The sequence below is a fragment of the Impatiens glandulifera genome, chromosome 4 (genome assembly GCF_907164915.1).
Source record: "Impatiens glandulifera chromosome 4, dImpGla2.1, whole genome shotgun sequence".
Classification (NCBI taxonomy): Eukaryota; Viridiplantae; Streptophyta; class Magnoliopsida; order Ericales; family Balsaminaceae; genus Impatiens; species Impatiens glandulifera.
This window is the reverse complement of record NC_061865.1, coordinates 59,483,049-59,497,599: the sequence shown is the minus strand read 5'-3', so window position 1 is coordinate 59,497,599 and position 14,551 is coordinate 59,483,049. Positions and strand designations below refer to the sequence as shown.

At 29.2% G+C, this 14,551-nt stretch overlaps 3 protein-coding genes across 3 annotated transcripts; 1 reads left to right on the top strand and 2 right to left on the bottom strand.

The window, feature by feature from the left end:
- Positions 1–529: 529 nt before the first annotated feature.
- Positions 530–2,024, bottom strand: LOC124934405 (cyclic dof factor 1-like). Its single transcript, XM_047474932.1, has 2 exons — positions 1,772–2,024; positions 530–1,675 (listed from the first exon to the last, which is right to left on the bottom strand). Exons 1-2 carry the CDS (start codon positions 1,907–1,909, stop codon positions 698–700), a joined length of 1,116 nt encoding a protein of 371 aa, XP_047330888.1. The 5' UTR covers positions 1,910–2,024; the 3' UTR covers positions 530–697.
- Positions 2,025–6,341: 4,317 nt separating this feature from the next.
- LOC124935576 (GDSL esterase/lipase At1g74460) lies at positions 6,342–7,762 on the bottom strand. Its single transcript, XM_047476003.1, has 5 exons — positions 7,531–7,762; positions 7,315–7,445; positions 7,007–7,246; positions 6,675–6,924; positions 6,342–6,577 (listed from the first exon to the last, which is right to left on the bottom strand). The coding sequence occupies exons 1-5, from the start codon at positions 7,760–7,762 to the stop codon at positions 6,342–6,344; spliced, it is 1,089 nt and encodes a 362-aa protein (XP_047331959.1).
- Positions 7,763–10,441: 2,679 nt separating this feature from the next.
- LOC124936854 (geranylgeranyl diphosphate reductase, chloroplastic-like) lies at positions 10,442–13,758 on the top strand. The gene is made up of 3 exons (XM_047477377.1): positions 10,442–10,839; positions 11,748–12,336; positions 13,203–13,758. The coding sequence occupies exons 1-3, from the start codon at positions 10,465–10,467 to the stop codon at positions 13,634–13,636; spliced, it is 1,398 nt and encodes a 465-aa protein (XP_047333333.1). The 5' UTR covers positions 10,442–10,464; the 3' UTR covers positions 13,637–13,758.
- The last annotated feature ends 793 nt before the right edge of the window (positions 13,759–14,551 follow it).

Genomic DNA, 14,551 nt, shown 5'->3' with positions numbered 1-14,551 from the left:
TTTTTTATCCAGGTTTATTCTTAGAGATGGCTAACATATGACTTCCCGACAGTCATGTTCCTCTTTAAATTAAAGTGTTGTTAATAAGAATCGAACCTAAATTTTTTGTTTCTTGGATAAGACCCTTGCCAACGAGACCATTTCTATCTTTTAGTTCCACCGCATTGTGAGCTATAACCGAACTTGTTCTTCCAATTTCTTTCTTTATTATCATTAGTTGTGCTCGGCTCCTTCAGGGATTAGTCGATGTGCATGAAAACTGGTCTCAATTGGTTATGAAAATATTTGGATTGGTTGAGAAAAGAAAAAGGGATACACCTTTTATTTTTTCTAGAATAGATTGATATTGATTGATCTTTCAATATTTTGCATTATCTCATTGTCTGTTCTATTGTTTGTGAACAATTGCATTACCTAAGGACCCACACACCCCTATTACATAAAATAATTTGCAGACAGTGTAAAATATCTTCTAAGTTATTCGAATTGAAACAGTTTTCAGAGCTCTTATTGCAAAATCAAAACAACAGTTTGGAAGTATACATAATTGAACAATCTGAAACCTTAAACATGGTACAATCTATAGATGTAGTAGTACTCTGCTTTCATGTCAGTTTTCTACATATGTACACTCAAACATAAGATCTTAGTTGAAATTGAATTGAATACAAACTGCCTTTTTAAACCATGACCTTCTTCATGCACCTTCCTGTAATCTAACCGATCTTGACATGGCTGCAGGATTCGCCATTAAATTGGGTGATACAATTCCATTCTTCTCGCCATCCTTCCTTTCGAAACCCTTGAATAGGCTTCCCCTGTTGGTGGTAATGTTATCGTTCTTGATCCCAAGTGTTGTCCATATAGAACTCTTAGCCGCTTCATCTGGATCATCAATTCTCAATGTTTTCGGAATCAAAATAGCTCCTTCAAGATCCTTCACCCCTGAATTTGTAGTTTTCGGTCTAATCAACGAATCACCTTCCCTCGAATGCTTTCCCAGTACTGTTGAATTGGTTGTAGGGTATGATTGCCATGGCATAGTACCAGCCCATGGATTCGGGTAACTGCAATTCCAGACATGGGTGGGTAAAACAGGCATGGGAGGGTAAAACGCAGGGTAAGGATAAGAAGGCCATGGATAAGGAATCTGAGGAATCATCCCGTTTTTAGAAAACCCTTCTTCAATTGAATTCGAAGTAGTAACTGAAGATCTGCTAGAACAGTCATCTCCATTTTCACCATTGTTTTGGATTCTATAGAATAGAGTTCCATTTGGGTGGATTTCATTAGGAGCTTTCATTGATTCTGCCCCAAAGGATAAGACTGTCGTCCCATTCTGAATACTACCAGTGATGTGTCGACAGGCGGCGGCCGCCACCGCCGGGTTCTTGTTCTTTCTCCGGCCGGCACCCACAGGAACATTCCTCATGGTACCTCCAGAAGTCCAGTACCGTTGACAACTCTTGCAGAAGTGTCTAGGTTGATTAACGTTGTAATTGTTGTGGTAACAGAATTTCGTATCCATACTGTTACAACGTGGGCATGGAATAATCTTATCTGGTTTCTTTAGGGTTTTCTGATCCGAAGGTTGTTCCGACACGTCATCATCTTCTTCATCTTCCTGTCCCTGGTTGTCCACTGAATCTGGTTCTATTATTCCTGACGGCGGATCCTGTTGTTTTAATCAAAATTCAGATCAATTTTAGGCTTTTATCGATTGAAGATAATAAATTCATGTATTTGATTCTTAAAAGTAGTAAAGGAGTACCTTTTCAGTTTCTATCAGTTCTTCTTCTGCGGCGGCCGGTGTCGGAGTTTGAAAGTTACAGTCTTTTCCGGCAGGGAAGTCGCCGGAGATTGTATTTATCTCCTTTCCGAATAGCTTAATCGTCTGATCTTTCTTCATTTTTGAGATGAATTCGATGATGGGTATGAATAATCAAGAACAGAATCGGCGTCAATGGTGGTTTTTCTTTAGTTTCTCTCTCAAGGATTGGGAAAAAAAGACAGTCTTTGTTGGCATTGTTGTTGTGTGTGAATTTGATTTCTTAAAGGTGAAATGTTGGAGCCACGTCAGCAATATTGCAGCTTTCTTAGCCACAAGTTCATGTGGCCTTTAATATCTTTCCAATCACTTCAATATCCACATTTCTTTTTTTATTATTATAATATATAAAATAAATATAATAATAATATATAAAAAAAAGTTGACTATATGACAATTTTCAGGTAAAATTATTAATACTTATTTGTATTTTTTTATTTATTTGTTTGATGTCTTTATCTTTATTCCTTACCCTTATCTTATTATTTAAGATGTGGATCAATTTCTTTACTTTTTCTTTTTTAATTATTATATATTAACTTGATTATAAATAAATAAAAAAATAAGTCATAGAGATATGGGTTAGTTTGATGATGTGGGAGTTATTTGAGATTATTTTATTTAAATTTTATCTTTTATCATTTTTTTTAACATTTATTTAATCAAGTTTTATTCGGTCAAATTTAAAAAATCATTGTTAAATAATATTAATATACATAAAATTTATTTTAAAATAAAATAGTAATCTAATCTTAGAACTTAAATAAATAATATTAGCCAATGAATGTCTTTTAATAATTAGGTTCTCAATAAACAAATATTTTTTATATAAAAAAATGAATTATTATTATTTTAAAAAATAATTCATATATATTAAAAATGATAAAAATCATATAAACACGTAATTATTAAAAAAAATGATACAAACACAAACATAGATTCTTAAACAAAACTAATAACTTTTTGACTTTTCAAAAAGAATAACAGAAATAATAATAACATTATAAACCATTTTTTAAATAACGTTTAGAATAATGATTAATAATTCGAATATCACTGTACTATTGTATAATTAAGGGGCGGTTTTATTCAAAGATTTCAAAATTGTTGGCCATTAGAATCTACTAGATTCAATCTAAATAAGTTTGATTCGATTTTTAAGGTTCAATTATTTTCTTATAATTATGTCTTAAGTCATTTGGTTTATTAATATAAGAAAAAGTCTTGAAGTGTGAATTTGAAAATGTTTGAATACTTTAAGGGCTTATTAAGTTTGTTTTACTTAGGCTTATTTGACACGCATATCATGCTTTGACACGTGTACGTATCAAGCCAAAACGTCACACGTCATCATCTAGAACCACGCATGATGTAACCTTCCTATCTTTAATTTCCTTTTCCCCTATTTTTTTCATTTAAAAACTATTTTTAAAATGACTTTATGACATACTTTTTATATATATTTTTTTTTAAGTGCATTTAATATAATACTTTTATTTATATTGTTATTTTATTATTAATTTTTTAATTAATTTTGAATTCTTTCTTAAAATATAATATTTAAACGGTTGAATGGTCAAATTGAAATCTGATTGAGATTTCATATCTTCTTTTAAAATTCACAATATATGTTCTTTGTAGTTAAAATTATTTGTTTAATTAGTCTTAAAAAAAAAGTTAAAAGGTGAAAATATTAATTTTTACAAAATAATTTTTATTTATAATGTAAAATATAAAGATGTATTTAATTGGTCCAAGTAAACTCTACAAAATTAGGCAGAAGTTAAAGCTATATAAATATTTATTTTAAAAAGCATTAAAAAAAAGGAAAAACTTTCCACGCGTAAAATAAAAAGGGGGAGTTCAAGTCCTAGTCAGCATATCATTTTCTTTCTTTAGGTATCAAAAGTCTTTATGATCTATGGTTCTAATTTAATCAGACAGATCTGACGGTTCTGATTCATCTAAAGTAGGCACTATAAGTAAAACACTTTTATATATATTTGATAAATATACAGCGGATTCTAAAACAAATAATTGTATTGATGTGTTCACTAAATTATAAATATAAAACTATTTGATCAATTTGGAAATATTCAAATAATCTCTATTATGAAACAAAATATACCAATACAATCATTACACATTGAATCAAATAATTATTAATTATGTTAAGCCTGCATGAGCTTTTCCATATGTAAACGAATAAGACATTAATTCTATCATTTGTAAGATGTTTATAATATATATTTTTAAAATTTAAGAATTGTCCTAAGAAACTAAAAGGTTATGACAATGGTTCGATTCGTGCTTTCAATGAAAATAGAGTATTATGACTTTAGAATATTAGGCTAGTTCTTTGTAATTCAAATATATATATATATATATATATATATATATATATATTTTAAAAAAATGATAACATATAATTTTATAACAAAAAGATAAAACAATTTAGTCACAAAAATTGTAATCAAAAGATAAAATCCATCAAAAACAATTTAGTGCAAATTATAACATTATTTGTCCTAAATCATTTTTTTAATAAAAGTAAGAATAAACAAAGTATATATATATATATATATTTAAAAATATAAATACAATAGGATATAAATAAGAGGAGTTTAAACCTAACTATAAAAAAAAACAGCTCAAATTAACACCAAACACACCTGAACTAAATTAGTTATTTGGGAAATATGAATTGCTTGAAATATGGTGCATATCCCACAAATAAATTATCTAAGATAATTTATTTCAAGGTAAGAAACTAGCATGACTAGTACGATTTTCACTTCAACTTAATATGTTTAAATGAAAATAAAAAATGTGATAATAATCTTTCATCTAGAATCAATGTGTCGGGAACGCTTTTCCTGTCAGATATATAGTCTTTATCACTTAAACTATTTAGTGGGTTAAACAAAGAAAATCTCCGCACAATATAAATAAATATATATATATATATATATAAATATATATATATATATATATATATATATATATATATATATATATATATAAATTTGAATGAGAAACCGTTAATAAATTTATTTAAATAAACAAAATTGGTCTAAATGAAATAACATTTGAATCATAGTTTTAATATATGTTAAAAAAATCTATCTAATATATTCTCATCTAAATTCAGAGTTAAAAAATATTTTTGAATAACTCTCGTTACCTTAAAGCATTCTTATTCTTAGTGAGATTTTTAATTTTTCCTCTCTTATTCACTAATTAATAACGCTTCAACCTATCCTTATTGTGAATTCTATATATCCAAGAACATGATAGTCCACTCTCCGTCAAATTACTAATCCTTTATTTTTTTATTTTTTTAATAATTACTAGAATTTTTTAGAATGATAAATGAAGCTAATACTATGTCTAAAGAGTTTGATATAAAGATAGAGATTTACTTGTATTTGTCAGCTAAAATAAATACGTACAAATCGATTTGTTATTATCAGCATAACTAAATCAAGATCGAGCATCATGTATAGTATTAAAATGATTATGACGGATTTTTGTTTTAGCTTAGCGGTAATGAGAGTTGCATATGCTTAATCTCTCTGAGATTCCGAGTTTTTTTTTGTTCAGCCTCATGTTTATTATAAAAGATTTTTAATATTTAGAGCTGGTTGCCAAATATTTATTTAAAAAATTTGAGTTTATTTAAAAATTATTGATGTAATGTGATTTTGAGAAAGTATAATTTTTTTTTGATAAATTTTTAAAAAGTATTAATATATAATAATAAAATAATTTATTTATTTTTACATGTATTTTAATATTTTAATTAATGAATTTAGTGATTTGATTTATGAGATAATATTGAAATGACGGTGATTATTTTAAAAATATAACAAAACTAACCCATATTTACTGCTTTTTTATTGACTTTTTACCTACCTTAAATTTTCAATAGTCATTTTTAAGTCATGTTAAGCAATTGACCAAAGAGTTTTCCTTGAGTTTTCAATGTTTGAAGATTGCAATCTTTTTTATCATTTAGTATTTAGAATCACTGAATTGTATAGATATTTTTATACATTATTTTGTTTGGTTTGAAATTATAATCTCACTTGTAACTATTTAATTATAATGAATAATATATATTCTTGATCAAATATATATTATTTTGGCTCATAATTGCTTAATTATAAGAGAAAAAAACATAAATAGTTTAGTTTGGTAATCAACTTGAGATTTTATCTTTTTTAAATTCTAATTGTTTGGTAACCCACCACTTACTATACAATATTGACTGTGAATTGTATTGTCTTGGACTTTACCTTCATATTAGAAATTATCATTTTCCATTTCAATTCAAACTAAGCAAAATATAATTTTAAATTTTAACTATACCAATTACATACCCTTTCCATTAAAATAAAGTTACAACAAATAAAACTAATCAAATTATTATAAAATTACCTGTATAAACTCAAAATAATTTCCGTCCCTATGTAAAATCTCTTACATATATAATTGACATACTATGTTTAACTTAGTCGTCCCCAGATGGAGCGATGGCGGGAGCTATCGAGCCATTAACACGAACAAACCCTAACTTCTTTATGAGTTCTTTGGCCATCAACTCATTTGCTTTATCGGATGGATGATATTCGTCCCAAAATACATACTTGCTCCTATCTTTACACAACTGCGACATAGGAGTGCAAGTGAGGGCCGGTCTAATATTATTCCCGAATGAACAACAAGGCGAATCCGAATTCTTGAAACCTAACAAAATTTCCAAAAAAATAAAAAAATTAATTACATGGAAGTATTTGATATATATATATAAGTTATTAGAATTAGGTCAGATTAAGGTTGTTACCATATTTATTAGGATTGGAAATAACATCATTGACAACATCATAAGCATCTCCAAATTTAAAACTCGCATTTGTGAGCTGCTTGTTGAGCCCATCTATTAGTTTCGCGGTTGCACTATTAAATTTCAAGGCTAAATTGTTCGTCTTCTCTTGACATTCCCCGTTGTTACCAAGAACCCTTTGAAGTGGAATGCATCCCATTGGCCCTAATCCAAACACCATTAGATTACGAGCACCTAATCCATGCAAGATCTTCATGAACACACAACAAATTTAATTCTCTTATAAAACCTCGTTCATTAATTAAAACTACATACAATAACAAATAACACACCGTGAGTTGTGCTCCTAGGGTTTCCATAAGATAATCGACGAATCCATCCCCGGTATATGTCCACGAATCTTGGTAAACCGGCATCAAGTAATTATTGATGAAATCATTGCTACCTAGGGCAACAACATAGTTAGCTTGTTCGAAAAATTTTCCGGCCGCCTTCTTTCCAATATTGGCAGTTATTAGTTGTTGAGTTCCTTGAAACAACTCTATTTGCTTGTAGAAACACAATCTTTGTATCTATAACGTTAACATGCATTTGTTAAATAACATTAAAAAAATTAGACAAAATCAATTAATTAACTTACAAAGTAACCGCCGGTGTTATTCAAGATACCACCGCCACCGGAGGCGTAGTTGACACCATTTTGTAATATGACATCTTCCGATAAAGACGGGTCAAGAAAAGCGGGTGGTCGAGGAAGTCCGATATGATCACCTGTTTTCAATAATTTTCGTAAGTTAAAAAAAATATTTCATTTATTCATTATCATCAATTACATCATTTAATTCATTAAACGAACCGATTATATCAGCGACGGTTCGACCATTAGAGTAACGGCCGTTGGGTAAACCGTTACCGAAATCGATGCCGTAAAATGGTAGATTAGCTTTGGCGAGGCTTTTGGAAAGGTAGTTGTTGTTTCCTACGTCAGATAATGAGTCGCCGAATATGAATTGAACCACTTTTTGGCCTTCTATGCGGCGGTGGCCGGATATTAGTAAGAGTGTTACAATTGTAATAATAGGATTCATTGTGGATTTATTGATTTGTGATTTATTAAGATTATGAGTTTATTTTGTTCATGTATAAATAGATAAATAGAAAGAAATAAAAAAAAAGGGTGGAGTTGATGAACCAACATATAAGAGTACACGCAAATCGAGACCGGCCGGTCGGGCAGTTTATGTGGGTTCAACAAACTGCAGTTAATGTTTGGTTTGACATTTTACACTTTGGAGCTTGTTTGATCATGAGTTTTTTTAATTAGTTGGTTTTCAACAAAATAAATTATTTGTTTTTTTTTCAAACATAAAAAAAAATATGTTTTTTAAAGTTTAATGAAGGATTTGTAGTAAAATGTTGAAACCTAAAAAAATGTTTATTTGATGTTAACTTTGGATGGATTGATTAAGTGAAAAGAGAAAAAAAAAATTGGGTTTTAGGTAAAAAAAAAAAAATATCAAACAAGTTTTTGTTTTAATATAATTTGGCTTTGTTTGCACTCCTTTATTAGATCTATATATTATAATTAGTTTTTATTAATTCAAATTAAATATATAATAATAATACCATTTTAACCCACTGTTGGTTAACCTAATTGCTAGTTTTGTTTTACTAAATTTTTGATATATATTTTGCATAATTCATGGCTTGACTTTTGATTGAGTTGATTTTAAACTTTGTTGATTATTTTTTTTTAGTTCTATAATTTTTAATATAGTCTATGCAATTTATTTTTATTTCATTTATGAATGATAAAAATTTATGTGAAATTGATTTTAGTCTAATACTAAATGTTTGGTGGTTAAAATTGTATGTCTATATAATATTTTTTTATTTATGAGAAAATGGGAACAAAATAATATTTAAAAAAAAAATAATAATGATAATATTTTATAAAATAAATATACATATACATATCAATATGACATTTGCCTTATTTAATAAAGTTGTGTTGTCATAAGAAAATGAGATATAAATATTAAATTTTGTTATGAGTATTGATATTATTTATTAAAACACAAAACATTAATTAAATAAATATAATATATATATATATATATCTTAAGTTTTGTTATTTTTATTTTTGAGCAGACCCAAACCCAATTTCTAAAAATCTAAATTTGCTTAAAAATATACCCTTTAATATAAAATGGGCATTCCAGCTACATTCCTTAGTTTCTAAATTAACAGCCCAACTCATCCTTAAGAATTTAAAAATATTTTTGAAATTTATAATTTAGATCATAATTATACCTTTAGATAGCGTTTGTTATACTGTATTAGTTATATAGATATTAATTGTAAGGGATATAAGTTATAAAGGGGTATTAAGAGGTATAAGTTATATATGTTATTTGTATTTGGTTGAAAGTATAAGAGGGTTATAAATTGTATAGATTTAATGATTTTGTGTTTGGTTGGTAGTATAAAAATGTTGTATAAAATATAAAAGACGATTTTGTCCTTTATATTTATATAAATTTAATTTAATTGTTAAATTAATATTTACTTAATTTTAATTTTTTTTATTATTTCTCTTCAATAATGTATTTTTTTATTATTACTTGTAATTTGTAAACACATAAATTTTTTTGTTATGTTATAAAATGTTGTTAACAAAAGGAGATCCTTGTTCATATTAAATAATAAGACTTTGATTTTCATTTCCAATTTTTGTATTTCTATATTCATTGGAAAATCTTATACTCTTTTATCTAATTTAAAAAACAAGTTTCTTATTACGGTATTAAATTATGACTTTAGTAATAAGTAATTTTTTTTACCTCATTTAAAAATATACTAGTCGTTAAAGAAAATGATTCAAAACCAAACAACTTACACTGCTCACATAATTAAATTACCAAAGTTATAATTAAAATAACATATCAAATATGGATGTTTAAGGAAAAAAAAATAATCAAAATAGAAAGATAAATATGAAAATATGACTTTTAAAGAAAAGATACATAATCAAATTTAAGGGTAAATATGTAAATATATTTTTTATACATGTTTATAACTGGTTTTACTAGGTACAAGATAGTACCTAGTTTAAAGTATAAATTATAATACTTTTAAATACTGTTTATACACAATAATAAACCAAACAACTAACTAAATTTACTATTAGTATTATAATCTTATATCTACATTTTATTAAATAAACACGGCCTTAAGCTTTCAATCCAATATGGGCTTTTTCTTTTAAAAGAAATAAAACAGTGAAGAAAAATTATAAGATGACTCTTACCTAGATAATCTTATAGATTTTTTTACAAGAAGAAATTAAACTTTTTAGAAAAACAATTTATGTTGACTCATTTTTTTAGTTTATTTAAATCGATTTAAATTATTCAATCATTATTTATAAAATAAAATAGATATTTATATAAAATTGAAGGAGGAATATAAAACAGACAAAACTATAAGTATCAAAATCAAAATATAATATTTAGCAAAAAAAATAAAAATAAATTAAAAAGACGTGGCTAATTTATAGCCACATGTCAGAGTGCATGCAAAAAAAGAACACAACGTGTAATAGAAAGAATCAAAGTACTGTCCATTTTCAACAGTCATATTCAACTACTTTCTACACATTTATTATCGAAACATCCTGATCGTTCAATCAATTCAATCCAACCGTCCACATCACACCAAAATCAAACATAAATATCACTAACCCTTTACTCTCTCTCTCTCTCTCTATATCCTCGCCGGCGACCAAATCATGACCTCCCTCACACAGACAAACTTCATCGGTCTCCGACGAGTCTCACCGGAAAAACATTCCTTTTCCGGCGTTACCTCAAAACCCTCATTCACTTCTCGGAGGTTCAGCGTCGTCGCCGGAAAGTTCAGTAATAAGTTAGCCGGGAGGAATCTGCGCGTGGCCATTGTCGGCAGCGGACCTGCCGGAGGATGTGCGGCGGAAACGTTGGCTAAGGGTGGGATTGAGACATTTTTAATCGAAAGGAAGATGGATAATAGTAAACCTTGCGGCGGCGCTATTCCTTTGTGTATGGTCGGAGAATTTGATTTGCCGTTGGATATCATCGATCGACGTGTTACCAAGATGAAGATGATTTCACCTTCTAATTTGGCGGTGGGTTTGTTTGTATTCATTTTTATTCATTATTATTATTTAGATTTGTTTCACTTCATTATTTTCAAATAGTATAGTAGAAAATAGTTTAAGAAATAAAAAAAATTATACCTTTTATGTGTTCGAATCAACTTTAAGAGTAAGTTTTTAGCTGAATGCCCTAACCCTTGTACTTGCTAATCACATAATTTAGGGTCAATCCTGAACCTAAAAGATCAAATATTTAAGGTTTCAACCTAGAAGACCAAAAGGAACTTAAAGAGATACAAATGGTTAGTGTTTGATTCAACAATGTTAGATTGAATCTAAGATCATCGATTCAACCTAAGTAAGAGAGTTCAATTCAAATTTAAAGACAAAAAGTTAAGGGTTTGAAGGGTTCGATTCAAACTTAGAGACACAAAAGTTAAGGGTGTGATACAAACTTAGAAACAAAAAGTTAAAAGGGTTCGATTCACACTTAGAGACCAAAATGTTAAGAGTTCGATTTAAACTTAGAGACTAAAATGTCAAGGTTCGACTTAGATCAAATTGTCAGTGTTTGATTCAACATAAGAGACCAAAAGTCAGTGTTTGATTCAACACCAAAAGACAGTATTTGATTCAACATAGGAGACCAAAAGTCGGTGTTTGATTCAACTTAAGAGACCCAAAATGTTAGTGTTTGATTTAACTTAAAGAGACCAAAATCTCACATATTCGAAGATCAAAATGTTAGTATTTGAGACCACAATGTCAATAGTATTCGATTAAACCTAAGAGACCAAAAGGTCAATGTTCCGAATCAAAATAGGTTTACAAATATAATGAGTTTTCTTACTAAAATGAATCATGGATTTGAGGCATGAAATTCACTCTAATTCATTTTTTTTTTTAATTTGATGATAAATATATATATATAAAAACAGGTGGATATTGGACAGACATTGAAGCCACACGAGTACATCGGAATGATACGCCGTGAAGTACTAGATCAATTCCTAAGAGAACGTGCTTCCGCCGCAGGCGCTGCCATAATCAACGGTTTATTCATGAAAATGGATATCCCAAAACAACCCAATGCTCCTTATATCCTCCACTACACTTCTTACGATTCCAAAACCGGCGGCGCCGGCGAGAAGAAAACGCTCGAAGTCGACGCTGTAATCGGCGCCGACGGAGCGAATTCTCGTGTGGCTAAAGCCATTGGAGCTGGCGATTATGAATATGCAATTGCATTTCAAGAGAGAATAAAGATTCCTGATGATAAAATGAAGTATTATGAGAATCTTGCTGAAATGTATGTCGGTGAAGATGTTTCGCCGGATTTCTACGGTTGGGTTTTTCCGAAATGTGATCATGTGGCGGTTGGAACTGGTACGGTGACCCATAAATCGGATATTAAGAAATTTCAGGTTGCGACCCGGCTACGTGCCCGGGATAAGATCTTAGGTGGGAAGATTATTCGGGTCGAAGCTCATCCTATTCCGGAGCACCCGCGCCCGAAGAGGGTTTCAGGTTTGAAATTTAATATGATTTTTTTTAAATGGTGCATTTATATGATAAAAATCTTTAAAATTTATAAGTAGAGAATGAAAACATGATATAAATAGGTCTATAGGCGAACTTGATAAAAACTATTGTGATTTCTCGATTGAGAATTGAGACTAAGAATGCATTTAACATCCCGTCGATTTTACTTTGGGAATTTACTTTTATTACTATCTTCCCGCCATTCAGTTTTCGGGAATTCCTTTATACCATATTTTCTACACAAATAACATGTCCCATTTTCGGTCAACTATCGATTTGAAAAAACCGTCCTAAACGAGATCAACTACATATTTGAAAAATCGTCCCGAACAATTTCAACTATCGTTTTAAAACTAAACGAGGTAGTTACGTTTTATATTTAGTTATGTTTATTAGTATTATACAGAGATGTGTTTGTAATGAGTTTGTAAGACACAAGTAACATGTTTTATCTCTGGTCAACTATTGGTCAAATTAGGAAAAATCATCGGCAATATTGGTTGTTTTATATATTGAATTGTGTTTACTATTATTTAAGCGGGACAGATGGGTGTAAAACACAAGTAACTATGTCTTAAAGAGACAAGAGGCAATATTGGTTGTGTTTTATATTGAATTGTGTTTATTAATATTAACGGGATAGATGTGTGTGAGACACAAATAACATGTCCAATCTCTGGTGAAACCGAGAAAAAACCGATTTTAATTGTCATTCTTATCCAACCAATTTCAACATAGGCTCTCCAAAACTTGTTCTAATAATAGGAATAATAGCACTATGAATGTTATTAAAGACTAATATGAAAAACATTACTAAATTATGAATGCAAAATACAATTTTTGTAATCCAGATAGGGTGGCACTAGTGGGCGATGCAGCAGGGTACGTGACGAAATGCTCGGGCGAGGGGATATATTTTGCGGCAAAGAGTGGGAGGATGTGCGCGGAGGCTATTGTGGAGGGATCTGAGAACGGTAAAAAGATGATTGGGGAAGAGGATTTGAGGAACTATTTGAAGAAATGGGACAAGAAATATTGGCCAACTTATAAGGTATTGGATGTTTTACAAAAGGTATTTTACAGGTCGAATCCGGCTAAGGAAGCTTTCGTAGAGATGTGCGGCTACGAGTATGTGCAGAAGATGACTTTCGATAGTTATCTTTATAAGACGGTTGCGCCGGGGAATCCTATTGAGGATTTTAAGTTGGCGATGAACACTTTTGGTTGTCTTTTTAGATCTAATGCATTGAGGAAAGAAATGGATAAGCTTAGTGCTCATGTATAATAATAATAATCCAAGCTAGCTACAATCATAATGTTTATGTTAAATGGAGTATTGTCGGATCTATCCTATGTTTATCTTTCAATAAATTGGCCTGCTTCTATAAATGTTTTGTTGGTTTGATTTATCATTATTATAAACTTTGAGTGATTTGGTTGACTTTATAAGATTCACATAAGTGGAATTTGAATTTGAAAATTTGATCCCTTTAATTCATTTTTCTAACTACCCTATCCTACTTCTACTTTAAATTTTTTTAATTTATTTTATGATCAGTGAATTAAACTTGAAACATTTGAATTTTTAATTTTATAGTGTTTTTCAATATAAATAATATAACTTGAAATCTTAATCTTAAAATAAGATCTGGAGTCTGGACTATTTTGGATACCCAAAATTTGGGGCGTGAAGAAAAAAAATGGACACCCCAAAATTTGGGGCATGAAGCAAAAAAAATTGTTTTTTTTAAGCGGTATGTTATATTGAAAATATAAAATAATTTTGTATTTAAATTAATAAAAGTAATTTAGTCTATAATTTTGTATTTAAATTAATAAAAGTAATTTAGTCTAAGTTGATTAAATGCTTTAATATGATTATTAAAGTCAAATATTCAAATTTCACTTAAAACCAATTTTTTTATAATTTTTTAAGTTATCTGGGGATGTGGGCTCTAGGCGGTTATCTAGCTGGTCTTAGCCTAGGGTCGGTTGTCACTCTGGTCTCACCCATCTAGGCCATATATTATCTTAAGCTAATTGTCACGGCCCATTATTTAGTCTAGTGTCGCGCGGGACGAGAGAATCTTCGGTGACCGAATTTCTGCCCGTGACATAATACTATCAAGATTTGAATTTGAGATGTTTTAGATAATTAAAAATGTGCAATATTATTAAAATTTTATCTGAGAACCAAAAG